Source organism: Setaria italica, chromosome V (assembly GCF_000263155.2).
Source record: "Setaria italica strain Yugu1 chromosome V, Setaria_italica_v2.0, whole genome shotgun sequence".
Taxonomy (NCBI): domain Eukaryota; kingdom Viridiplantae; phylum Streptophyta; class Magnoliopsida; order Poales; family Poaceae; genus Setaria; species Setaria italica.
This window is the reverse complement of record NC_028454.1, coordinates 35,743,720-35,756,405: the sequence shown is the minus strand read 5'-3', so window position 1 is coordinate 35,756,405 and position 12,686 is coordinate 35,743,720. Positions and strand designations below refer to the sequence as shown.

Genomic DNA, 12,686 nt, shown 5'->3' with positions numbered 1-12,686 from the left:
GAAGGCATGCAGGCAATGGTCATCGTGCATCCATTTTGGCATTCGACAGCAAAATTCTACGGAATGTCAAACGCGAGGTGGCCGGTGTGGCACATGCCTGGAGCAGCTTTCACGCATTAGTTGCAGGTGATACGGTAGCTGCAGAATAGCGTTCGCGCATAGGGATGATCAAAGCTAGCTTTTCTTGATGCGAGGAAGTTTAATCGCCGCGTAGCCTGTAATCTGATGGCGCTGATCTGCATGATCTTTTGCCATATATATAGATGAAGATGTTTGCTGGGTCAATTGCTCCAGAAGAAGCTTCATGATCGAGAGAGGTTTTCAGGTTACGTGAGTGGCCGACGATAACCCTTTTCTTCCTGTATGTGCTAGATCTAGCAAGACGCAGGCGCTGGCTTCCCAGGGAACAGGGAAAAAGCGTGCCGGTGCAGGCCGCGGCAGCACAAATTCTGGTTTTCGCGCCTTGTTCTTTCAGGGTTTCAGGCACGGAATTGGAGAGGCAAAGCCTCAAGGAGCGCGGTAGAGTGGGAGTAGCTTCACCTTTAACACCAGCAATCATAATTGTTGTTTTCATTTGCGTCGATCATTGGCTCGACTGAAATCTGATCTGTGGGCCATCCTCGCGGAAACAACGGGGAAAACAAGGAGCGAGAGAGAGGAAAGAAAGGGACTCACCTAATATAATCTTATAGGATCTCCAAAAATTAAAATAAAGAACCGAACGAACTGCATAAATAGAACTTCATTCATGGGAATGACGGGTTTTGGGGGCCTTTGCTTCTAGAAGTGCCGACCAAAACCCACGCCCTTCGACCGGTCGCCAACGAGCCTCTACCTAGCCCTGTTAATTGGGTTGGGTTTATTAGTTTTAATGGTTTGGTTTATGTAATAAGTTCATTTGAATTGGTTTATAATGAGTTGGCCTGCTAGATGGTTTGGTTTGGTTTGGGTTTTACAAATAAATAGTTTGGAAGGTGTTTGGGGTGTGTGGTATTATTTTTGGATCTAAAAGACTCTCAACCCGTGGGTTGAGACCCATTAAGAACCCAAAAGCCTGGAGCCTCATCTATCAAGAGTCGGACCCTAAAAATAAAACCTCGCGTTCACACCTTAAAATTTTGGATAAATTGATCGAAACTTGTTACAGATGAATTAGTTTAACAGTTCGCTACTGTATGCAAAGTAGTACGGCTGGACTTACATGTGGGGCCCGCGTCAAGAGTCGGACCCTAAAACTAAAACCTCGTGTTCACACCTTAAAATTTTGGATGAATTGGCCGAAACTTGTTGCAGATGAATTAGCTTGACAATCCGCTACTTTGTGCAAAGTAGTATGGCTAGACTTACATGTGGGCCCCACGTTGAGAGTCACATACAAACTCAAAAAAAAAGTTAACTAATGGGTTTTTATTGGGTACCTAATGGGTTCTTATTGGGTTGTAACCATATTTGGCAAGTAATTTGTATACCTTATGCAATGATAAGTTTGGGGTGGTGTGGTGTGTGATAGTGGAGGTTTGGTTTAGGGTGGGTTATATTTATTTTCTTATGAGAATAGATTGATGTGGTTACAACATGGGTTACAACCCAATTAACAGGGGCTACCTCTACCAGCCCTCCCGCAGCGAGTTCGGTGATCCCAGTGCGTGTCGTCTAGGTTCCGTGGTAAGGCCACCCCGACCTCTATTTCAGCCAGTGTCTTAGCAATTAGGGGTTGTTTGGATACACTCCGTTAAAGTTTAGCACACGTCACATCGGACGTTTGGATGTTAATTAGAAGTATTAAATATAGGCTAATTATAAAATTAATTGCACAGATGGAGTCTAATTCGGGAGATGAATCTATTAAACCTAATTAGTCCATGATTTGACAATGTGATGCCACAATAATCATTTGCTAATGATAGATTAATTAGGTTTAATAGATTCGTCTCGCGAATTAGCATAGGATTGTGCAATTAGTTTTATAATTAACTTATATTTAGTCCTTCTAATTATTATCCGAATATCCGACGCGCTTAGTTAGAAATCTGCCGTGGAAATTAAAGAAGAGAGAAGAAAAATCGTGGACGCTGGGTCGCATGCACGACGTGGTGTCGGCGGCTGTTCCGAGACGCACGAAACCAGCTGATTCCGCGTTGGGGCGGACGGCTCGTTTCGCCCCCCCGCCCCCACGCCGCATTTTCCTCTTCTTCTCGATCCGGTGCGCCCCCCTTCCTGCCTCGCGCGCGAGCTTCTCCCGCTGCTACTTCCCCGCGCAACGCGAGTCACTGCCAAATTTTGGCGCGTTCAGCGAATGCTCTCGCCGCCAAAATCCAGCGCCGAGGGCCACCTCCCGCCCGCCCTTCCTCCATGTATGACCCATTGTTTAGGGTTCGTCGATCCATCCCCGATCAGTCAAATCCACCCCCCAATCTCACACCCTTGAGGAAGAAATCGGCTCCAGGCTGTGCGCAAGAATGAATCGTCCTGAATCGAAGAAGCGCCAGCCGAAATCCCATCAGGCCGCCGGTGAATCGGCCGCCGTTGCTTCAATCGGCGGCGGCGCTCCAGTTGATGGTACTTTTCACGTCTGTGGTGCTGCATCTGTCAGTCCAATCGCCGGTGGTGCTCCACGAGCAAGTGGTTCTCTGGAAGCTGGTGGTTCTCCAGGAGCTGATGGGATTCCAAACTCTCGTGCTCCAGGCACTGGTGGGTTTCCTGCCTTTGGTACACATGCGGCCAGTCCATGGTGGCCACCGTCCTTTGCAGTTCAACCACCTCCAAACAACTCTGAATGGTACATATGTCACTTCTCCAAATTCCTGTAGGACTTTGATGGCCTGATACTAATCTCTGTTGTTAGTAGCTTGGACTGAGATCTCTATGGTCCCTGCGTAATTACCAAATTCCTATATCTGTATTGTTAATGTGTGATGTTCGATTTGGTGATGAGAGTAGAGCTTAGTTAAGTTAATTTGGTCTAGTGTCAGCCCCTGGTTGCAGGCTTTATAGTATCTCCTATCATCTTATAATGCTTTATAGTGCGTCCTGCTGCCCCTGATCAGTTTGTTATTTATCTGAATTGAATTATTTCTCTGAATAATAGTGTGTCCTGCTGCCCCTTATAATGTTTGATGATGCTTTGTAGAACTATTTCTCTGAATAATATGGTACAACCAATTGGGATGTTCTGTCACTTTGATTATCTACAGCTTGTTGCAAGTGCTAGTGTAAAACATCCTATTCTGTCTATCTTTTTCAGGGTGTATTCACAAGGTGGTTTCATGAATATGCTACAGAGCCCTATGGTTCCAGGCATGAACTATCCTAATGGAAGTCAGCAGCCACAAAATTACCATTTAGTTGGTGGAATAATGAGCCATTCCACAACCTCACCAACATCTGCATGTTCTAAAGAGACCCCATCACCAACTGGGAGCTCTGCTGATGCTGCTGCACAAATGGGATCACAGGACAAAGAAACAATTGATGTTGAGGACAACGACACTATCCAGCCTGCTAGATCTAATGTTAGATCAAATGCTAGATCCAATGCTAGGTCCATTGCTACATCCATTGCAAGGTCAGATAGGAGATTGAATTGGTCCAATGAAGAAGACATTAGATTGGTAAGTTAAATTTATTTGTTTCAAGTCCTAAATCAATATGCATTATAAAGTCCTTAATCAGTATGCATTGTAAAGTCCTTAATCTGTATTCTTCTCCAATATGTAGGTTAGTGCTTGGCTGCACTGTTCAATTGATCCAGTTGATGGAAATGATAGGAAGGCTGATCAGTATTGGTCAGATGTCACTTCTACTTACAGCAGCACCACAAAGTGTGACTGTATGAGAAACCGTAACCAAATGAAGCTACGTTGAGAGTGGATTAAGAAACCTGTCACTGAATTCAATGGCTGCTACACAAGAATCACTAAAGTGCATCAGAGTGGCATGAGTGATGATCAAAAGATGGATCTATCACTGCAGCTGTATGCCTCTGAACACAGTGACAAGCCTTTCACAATGGTCCATGTCTGGAGGATATTACGACATGAGAAGAAGTGGTCTGCATATGTGAAGAAACTAAGCAATGAAAAGGATAAGAGTGCAACTCCAAACCCAGCTCAGGTTGTGAATGTTGAAGTTGATCCAAAACAGCATCCTGTTGGGCATAAGAAGGCCAAACAAGAACGCAATGGAAAACGTCCTGCACCTGAAGCTATTTCTGCTATTGATCAGAAACTTGACAAGTTCATTGAAGTATGCAATAAGGCTGAGAAGATGGCCGAGGTGCAAGAAGGTTTGGCAAACAAGAAGCTAGAAGCAGCCCAGCTCAATCACAAAACAGCCCAGGAACAAACAAAGTGTAAAATGCTAGACCTTTACAAAGAATTACTCAGTGCTCCCACAAATGATCTTAGTGAAGAAGCTTTAGCTGAAAGATCCAAAGCAATAGAGTCTATGAGATTGGCTCTGTTTTCTAAAGACAACTGAGGTATGTTTTTTAACCTATTACTGTTGAACAAATTATCTATTAATAGCTTGCTGTTGGTATGTCTAATGGGTTCTTTTTATCTATTAATTATCCATTTTCAAGCAAGTTATCTTTGCAGGTAGCTTTTTTTGTCAATTTTCAATTAGTCATCTATGACAACTTACCTAATAATAGTTCTGTATGAAAAGTAATCTATGAAGCTGATACTTGTTGCAATAATTTGGAGCACTTATGTTTTGTCTTTTCCTTGCAGATGATTCGGTTAGCAGTCATGCCATTTTGTTGTTGCTGTGCTCTGGATGAACAGATGGCACATTGCTGATCGCTGGATCACCTGCTACCAAAACTAGTATCTAAAGTTTATTATGTTTTGTCTGGTCATGGGACTTGAGAGACTACCTTAATTACTATGTACTCGCATGGCAGTGCTATTTATCACCTGCTGTAATGCTTGTGAACCTATTTTCCTATGTTTGTTCCAAATGGAAGGTCATATTTATGTTATGTGTGTACTGAGTTTTGATGCCAATGTGTGCATACGGCTACGCTGTGAATGGTTGCTTGAAAGCACAGTTGCCTTGAAGTCATATCTTATGCAGATGAATGTGTGTTCTATGTACTCATTGATTTGTCGATAGGCTATCAAGTGTGTACTGATGGTTATAGAACATATTTGCCACAGTTGATCCTTGTACATGCATCAAGGTAATTAATATTTCTTGTGAACTCTACCTAGAATGAATAAAACTCCCACCTTCTTCTAAAAAAATGTTGGTTGATTGACAATTCTTTGTTTGAGTATATGGTGAGCTGCTATTGGCTCAAAATCTAATTGTTTTGTCTTACAAAGTCAGTTGGAAAATAATTAGGCATGTCCTGTTTATTGGTTTCTTTGTTTGCGTATATGGTGAGCTGCTATTGGCTCAAATTGTTTTGTCTTACAAAATCAGTTGGAAAATAATTAGTCATGTGCTGTTTATTGGTTTCTTACCACCAGAAAAACAATCAATTTTCTAGCTTTGTGACTTTGTTGTGGCTAGTGGATTTATTTGGATACTGGGTTCAAATTTGTGCCAGATACCTGCACCCCCGCACTTGCAAGTTGGAAAGCCCCAAGTACTGTTTCATTTTGACTCTTTGTGAAGAATTCTAGGATTCACATTCTAACCTTTTCTTTTCTTTTTCTATTGCGCATCGCTGACTGTTGTAATCTATGTTGTATGGCCGATTGCTTTAGACTCAGAACTGAAATGGGCCTAATGGGCTTGTTACCAGGTTTCCAGCTTTTTTTAACCTGTCAGGTGAATTGGCTGTCCAGAGAGCCAATTTGTTGGGTTGTTGGCAGATTTTTGTTGGTGTACCGTTGGCTCAAAATATGTGTAATTCATGTCATATAATTAATTGATCTAGACATGTTCTTTACCTAAATATCAGGAATATTTGATTCGCAGGTTTTCAACCATTGAGTCCGACACATATAAAGCATATAAAGACAGTGTTGTGCGTGCTTTAAAACCAGAATATTTTGAAGCATAGAAGTCCGCCACTTTTCGTCTTGCACCCACTTTACCTGCTCATATGGAGTGCCTTGTGGTAGACCATAAATAATTGCACCAGGACCTAGGAGACACTAGATTAAATTTTAAGGTGCGCACATACACGATGGACCCAACATCATCTCTTCCTTGCATAAACCAAGGCTCAGCCAAATAGAATAACAAAATAATATATAGTGTATAACTATTAAACTAGCCAAATAGAATAACAAAATAATATATAGTGTACAAGTATTATGCAATACCAGGATATATAAAAAATCGTGCTTATTTAATCGTGATTGCATAATCTTTACGTAAACAGCGTAATTCTTTTCCTATTCCTTAAAATGAAATCTTCAATGGTATACTCATAATCATCTCCAATATATCATGTCATGCTTTCTACATCATTTGTATAAACATAACTTAGATCTTATAACAATAGACGTCTAATCAATCGATGCACATGTAAACAAAAGATGAAAAAGAAACATAATTATGTTATACACAACTAACCAGTTGTCTAATCCATCAATTGCGGCATACGGGTATGCAGCGTGCCGAGCATGCATGCGCGGAGCTGTGGAGATGTTCTAGTGTTTGGCAATCGGTGATGAACGTTCGGAACAAAGATGGCCTGACAGGCTAGCTGGTCGAGATTCCGATAAGGAGACGAAGGATATCGAACAACGAGGAAAATGAGATGTGATCAAAACTGCCTCGTGCCGTTGCCTGCGCTTTCCCTTCCTTTGCTGTACTAATGAATTTGGGCCATGGAATAATGGTAAATGAGCTAGAGTGTTATAAATTGGAGGTCCTGTACGTTGCACAGGCCTCACTCTTAAGGAAAAACTGAGGAAGAAGATCCCATAGCAAAGGAAAAATATTCCCAGACTCGTATTCAATTCTCATCAAATTCTGTGTTGGAGAATTTGAGGTATCGGAATATTGTGACTGCTAAAATTTTTTTATGATGCTTTGGGAGTGCCAACATTGTTGCTTTCATGGGTGAAGGGCACTCTTGAAGCTTGGCTAAAGTGTAATGATAATAAAACCAATTTTTTTGGAACCTCTATTACTCGTTCCTCTTGTAAGTGAAATTTCTACTTAGAATCTTTTTATCCCACATTTGAATATTGATAATATGCATATTGACACATTTCCACGAATCTTGATATGTGTTATACTTTTCTTTCATACACGAATCTTGATATATGTTGTATCTAGTGCACTTGAGTATCTTTTTGAGGAGGGAGTGTACCCTACTGATAGCAGCTTAGAAAATCTGTATGTGTGCATTGTCGGGAACAAAGTTTGCTTGAAAATTCTTATCTGGCATTAAGAGAAAACATGTGCAATCGTGTTAAAAATAGTCGTTTATCCTAGATGCGAGCCAGCACGTTGTGGAGCCGACCCACGTGTTTCCGTCGCATGGCGCCTGCAGGCCGAGCGATGAGCGTGCCATTTGGAGCCACCGTGGCGACTCTCCCACCAGATTTTCTTTTTCCCTAAAACATCTGAATTTTTGTAATATACTAGTTCGGGTGTGAAACACCTAAAAGTACCTAGTTCTTTCACATGCATTTGATTTACAATTATTGTAGCGTAACAAAGTCTATTTTGTGCTACTTGATTGCCTCTGTGATATTGGGTTAGTGGTTTCGAAGATATATACATCAAAATTAAAGGGACAGTTTCTCAAAGACTAATTGCACCAAACCAGAGTGCTTTTTATTAAAGGCATGGTGGTGGTTCGTGAACTACTTCATAGTATTTATGCTAGCAAAGTTCCTATAATTATCTTGAAATTAGTCTATGAAAAAGCTTATGATAGAGTGAATTGGGAAATCCTAAATTCTCAGGGCAAGAGGTTTTAGTTATTGGTGTAGTTGGATTGAAAAGTTAGTAAAAGGAGGCTCCATATGTGCTAGGCTCAATGTGGAGGAAAGCTCTTAATTCAAGCCTAGAAAAGGGTTAAGGCAAGGAGATCCTATTTTTCCCCTTATTGTAGGAGATATTTTCACTAGGATGTTACGTGGAGCTGCAAGGAATGGCCTCATAAGAGGCTTGCTCACTGGTTTCAGTGAGGATGGCATTATATCTTTACAATACGCGGATTTTACAGTACGGGGATGACACTATAATCTTCTATGACATAGATGAACAACATCTTAGAAATCTGAAGTGCAGTCTATTTTTGTTTGAGAACTTTGGTATGAGGATCAACTTTCATAATAGTGAGCTGGCCCCCATGAACTTATCTGAGGAAGAGGGAGCCGAGAAGTTGCTGGAATGAGCACCTACAACCACTAGTAGAAAACTGACTTTGGATCCTCCCCTTTTGTCCCAGTTTAAAAATGGCCCGAGATAAAAGGTTCACAAATCGGGACTAAAACTCAGCCACTGACGGGGAGCTCACCAACCGGGACTAAAGAACTCCTTTAATCCCGGTTGTAAAGGCCAGTGGCCCTGACCAGCCTTTTCTCCCGGATAGTAACACCAACCGGGATTAAAGGATGCCCGTTTAGTCCCGGTTGGTGTTTTCAATCGGGACTAATGCTTTTAGTCCTGGTTAGAAACACCAACCGGGACTAAAAGAGGGTCCTTTAATCTCGGTTGGTGTTGCCAACTGGGAGAAAAGGCCCGTCGATCACCTCATTTTGCGCTCCCTCCCCCGACCACTCCACCTCCTCTATCTGTCTCAGAAAATGCACAGGTACTCTAGCTCCTTCCTCCTCCTTCCTTATCCTCTCCTCCCTCCCACCCTCCTTCTTATCCTTTCTTCTTTTCCCACACGCAGGCGGGTGGTGGACGCGCGGAACCAAGCGGGGGAGGCGGGTTGGGGCGGTGGCGCGTCGTGGAGGCGGCAGCGCTTTTCCCACGCGCAGGCCGGCGGCGGGCGCGCGGATCCGAGCGATTTGCGAGCGGGGGAGGCGGGTCGGGGCGGCGACGCGCCGTGGAGGTGGCGGCGCTTTTCCCACGCGCAGGTGGGTGGCGGGCGCACGGAACCGAGCAAGGTGCGAGCGGCGATGGCGGGCCGGGGCAGCTGCGGGCCAGTGGCAGCGTGCCGTGGAGGCGGTGGCGGCAGGCCGAGAGCGGCACGCGGGGGAGGCGGCGCAGCAGGTACTCTCCTTCCTCCCTCCTTCTTCCTTATCCTCTCCTTCCTCCTTCTTCTTCCTTATCCTTTCTTCTCTTTTCCCACACAGGTGGGCGGCGGGCATGCGGAACGAGGTGCGAGCGGGGCTTGCGGGTCAAGGCGGCGGCAGCGGGCGCGGCGGGCGAGCGCCGGCCGACGGCGCACGGGAGCCGGAGGCGGAGGCCGCACGGGTGCACGGCGCGGAGGCGGGGGGGGGGGGGGGGGGTGATGCTAGATGGGCGGCGTGGGTGAAGCAGAGGGGCGGCACGGGAGCCGAGGCGGGTGGCGCGGGAGCCGAGGTTGGCGGATGCCCGCCGATGCTTTTTTTTTTGGAAAACTCTTTTATCCCGGTTGGGAATACCAACCGGGATAAATGTTGCTTTAGTCCCGGTCAAGGGACCCAGGAGTAAAGACCCCCTTTTGTCTCGGTTGGTTTATCCTGGATGGTTTTTTGGAAGATATGCACCCTACCAACCGGGACTAATGGTCAGTTCTCTACTAGTGGACAGCCCCCCACACGCTTTCTGGTGATGATGGTTGTTCCTTATTGTTGGAGTTTAATGTTCTTCTTTCTTTCTAATTTCTTTTTCTTTCTTTCTTTCTTTCTTTCTTTGGTTTTGGTGAGTAGAGAGAGTGTGCTGGAAATTTGATCTGGTGATGTACATGTACCCACTGGCGGAGCTTGATTGACAAAGCAGGGGGCAGTCTATGGAAATGTGGATTAAATATTAGTCTACAGTGCCATTTTTACAGTTTATTTGGTGGAGAATTAGCTTAGGCATGGGGTCATGGTCCTCTATGGCCATAGCGTAGCCAGTATGTTCTGTAAAGCATTTTGACGGTTTAGAGGAACTCCAGCAATAGCCCCTGTAAATCAAAATCCTAAAAGATTATCTATTTATTTCTTAGGGCCACAAAAATGATTCCAACTCCAGCAATAGTTCCCATGGATAGAGAGTTCCCTAGACACCTCATAGGAATGGAATGGAAGGTGGAGGAGGAAATTTGGAGGCCTCCCAAAATAGGAAGACAATTAGAGGATCTGCTGGAGTGCGTTTTTTTTCACTTGACCCTCTAAACTTGGGAGCTGTTTAGAGGGTCTAGCTCTGTTCACTTGGTCCTCTAAACTTGGGATATGAAGCTGTTTAGAGGGTCTAAACTTGGGATATGAAGCTGTTTAGAGGGTCTGCTGGAGTTGCTCTTGACACGGAGGGTGTGAGCCCTAAAACTCAAAAAAAAAATTATTAAAGGGACAGGTAGAACTAAAAGAAACCTGAATGCTCACATTCTGCGCATAAAAGATCACAAACACGAGAGCAACAGAAGCACTCTCATCCACTAAGACCACATGCGCACCTAATACACACTAGTAGAGAACTGACTTTCGATGCGCTCCCTTTTGTCCCGGTTTAAAGTAGGCCCGAGACAAAAGGGGGTGCGCCACGGTAGGCAAGAATGGAGGGGAGATTTACTCCCGGATAGTATTTGCAACCGGGACTAAAGGCCCCCCTTTAGTCCCGGTTGTAACGGCTAGTTCCGGGGCGTCGGTGGCGTGCCCCTTTTGTCCCGGTTGAAGGCTCCAACCGGGACAAAAGGGTGGCTCCAACCGGGAGTAAACTTTCAACCAGGACAAAAGGTGTTCCTTTTTGTCTCGGTTGGAGTTTTTGACCGGGATAAAAACTCATCCCCCATTATATACCAAGACAGAGGCCTTTCTTCCTCCTCCAGCCCGAGCCAGTCCACCACAAAGATAGAGAGCTGAGCTTCACCTACTCTCCGGTGGTGCCGAAGCAAGGGAGGTGCCGCCCGAATTTTTCCCCCTCATTTTTCGTGGGAAATTCACTCATCCAAAGTGTTGTGAAGGTTTGCTACTTCATCCTCGTGTTACGCTTTGATTTATGCTTTGGAGATGGATAATTTATTTGCTAGAATGTGAAGTATAAAATGGAGAGGTATTTTGAGCTAGAATGTGAGGGAGATTGATGTGTCATATATAGTATGTATCTTTGCAGTGGTTTAAAAATGATGCTACCCTTGTCTAGACGGTTTATCTTGTCAAATTCAATATGTTTTTTCAAATCCATACTTGTTGAGCTTGCATACCGTGTTCATCTCGACAAGAATGTTCTCCGCCAAGCACCAAAAACAGATACAGGTATCGTCGGGAAAAACCTTGGTGGAAGTATACAATTTCCTAGATAAACAAAAATTGAAAGATTTAATACTACTTCCATACAACTTCAAGTACTTTCGTTTTCTTTTTCCTTACCTGATTAATGTTAGCTCTAATATGTATGAACATTTTACGTACGCAGCTTTCACTGGATCCTCATTATAATTGAGCCTGAAAGAAGCCACGTCACTGTCTTAGGAAAGATCCGGTGGAGTACCGAGACATGCAAGACATGTTAGGCTTGTAATAATTCTGAACCTTTATCTCTATGCAAAAGTTTATTTCCTAAATTTTATCCCTGTTACACTATATCATTCATTATTTTAATCCGCAGCGCATGGAAACAATTCATAAGGACACACAAAGGTCCATTCAAAGAAAAACTTACATGGAACATAGACTTCCCGGTACGTATGAAGTCTGCACATTTAGTATATTGTATAACACGAATATTTCATAACTTATTTTTTTCGCACTGAAGTGCTTAAGACAGGAACTCGGGAATAATCTATGTGGCTACTACATCTGTGAGCACATGCACAGTTTTATGGGACCCAAGGGACTAAAGGTGACGCCGTACAATTTTAAAGTACATAAAATAAAACTATTAATCGTTAATTATTTTCTAGCTCCTTATATTTAATTGTTCGTGTAACATTCACATATTTCCAAATTATAGATGTTAAATATTCGACAAGGACTCTTGAAGAAAGAAAGAGTAGCGACAATATGTGAAGGTCTTATTGGATTCCTAATGGACGAGGTGGTAAATCCACAAGGAGAATTTTATTACGATGGACGAAATTTAGACACTCCAAGCAACACCTCGATGGGAAGATTGTAGATATATAGTTTGATTTGTATATATAATACGCGCTAAGATCGATTTGTATAGTTGATTTCATCATACTAGTTGAATTGTGTATATACTAAGAATTGTGTATATATATAGTAATTGTATAATTACTAATTTCATTTGTTTAAATACTAGTTGATTTCATTATAAAAAAAATCTCAACTACTAAAGGTTAACAAAAGGGCCGGGGTACGTACGTGATGCATGAAATTTCAGGCACCATGCAGGGCGTTTGCATGGCAAACCAACCTGGACTAAAGGGTGACTTTACTCCCGGTTTGAAGGATCTGGGACTAAAGATCCCTTTTGTCTCGATTGCATGGCAAATTTAAGTAGGACTTTAGTCCCGGTTGGGTGACTTTACTCCCGGTTGAAGGACCTGGGACTAAAGACCCCCCGTTTGTCTCGATTGGTTTATCCCGGATGAATTTTCAGGAGATATACAACCTACCAACCGGGACTAAAGGCGAGTTCTCTACAAGTGAGAAGCAATTTCAACTCAA

At 43.4% G+C, this 12,686-nt stretch overlaps 2 protein-coding genes across 2 annotated transcripts; both read left to right on the top strand.

Annotated features, from left to right (window-relative positions):
* Window positions 1-2,103: 2,103 nt before the first annotated feature.
* On the top strand, window positions 2,104-4,984 carry LOC101785537. Its single transcript, XM_012845769.2, has 4 exons — window positions 2,104-2,779; window positions 3,245-3,611; window positions 3,718-4,480; window positions 4,734-4,984. Exons 1-3 carry the CDS (start codon window positions 2,460-2,462, stop codon window positions 3,862-3,864), a joined length of 834 nt encoding a protein of 277 aa, XP_012701223.1. The 5' UTR covers window positions 2,104-2,459; the 3' UTR covers window positions 3,865-4,480; window positions 4,734-4,984.
* LOC105914421 lies at window positions 3,937-4,479 on the top strand. Its single transcript, XM_012846031.1, has one exon. It carries the CDS (start codon window positions 3,937-3,939, stop codon window positions 4,477-4,479), a length of 543 nt encoding a protein of 180 aa, XP_012701485.1.
* Window positions 4,985-12,686: the final 7,702 nt, after the last annotated feature.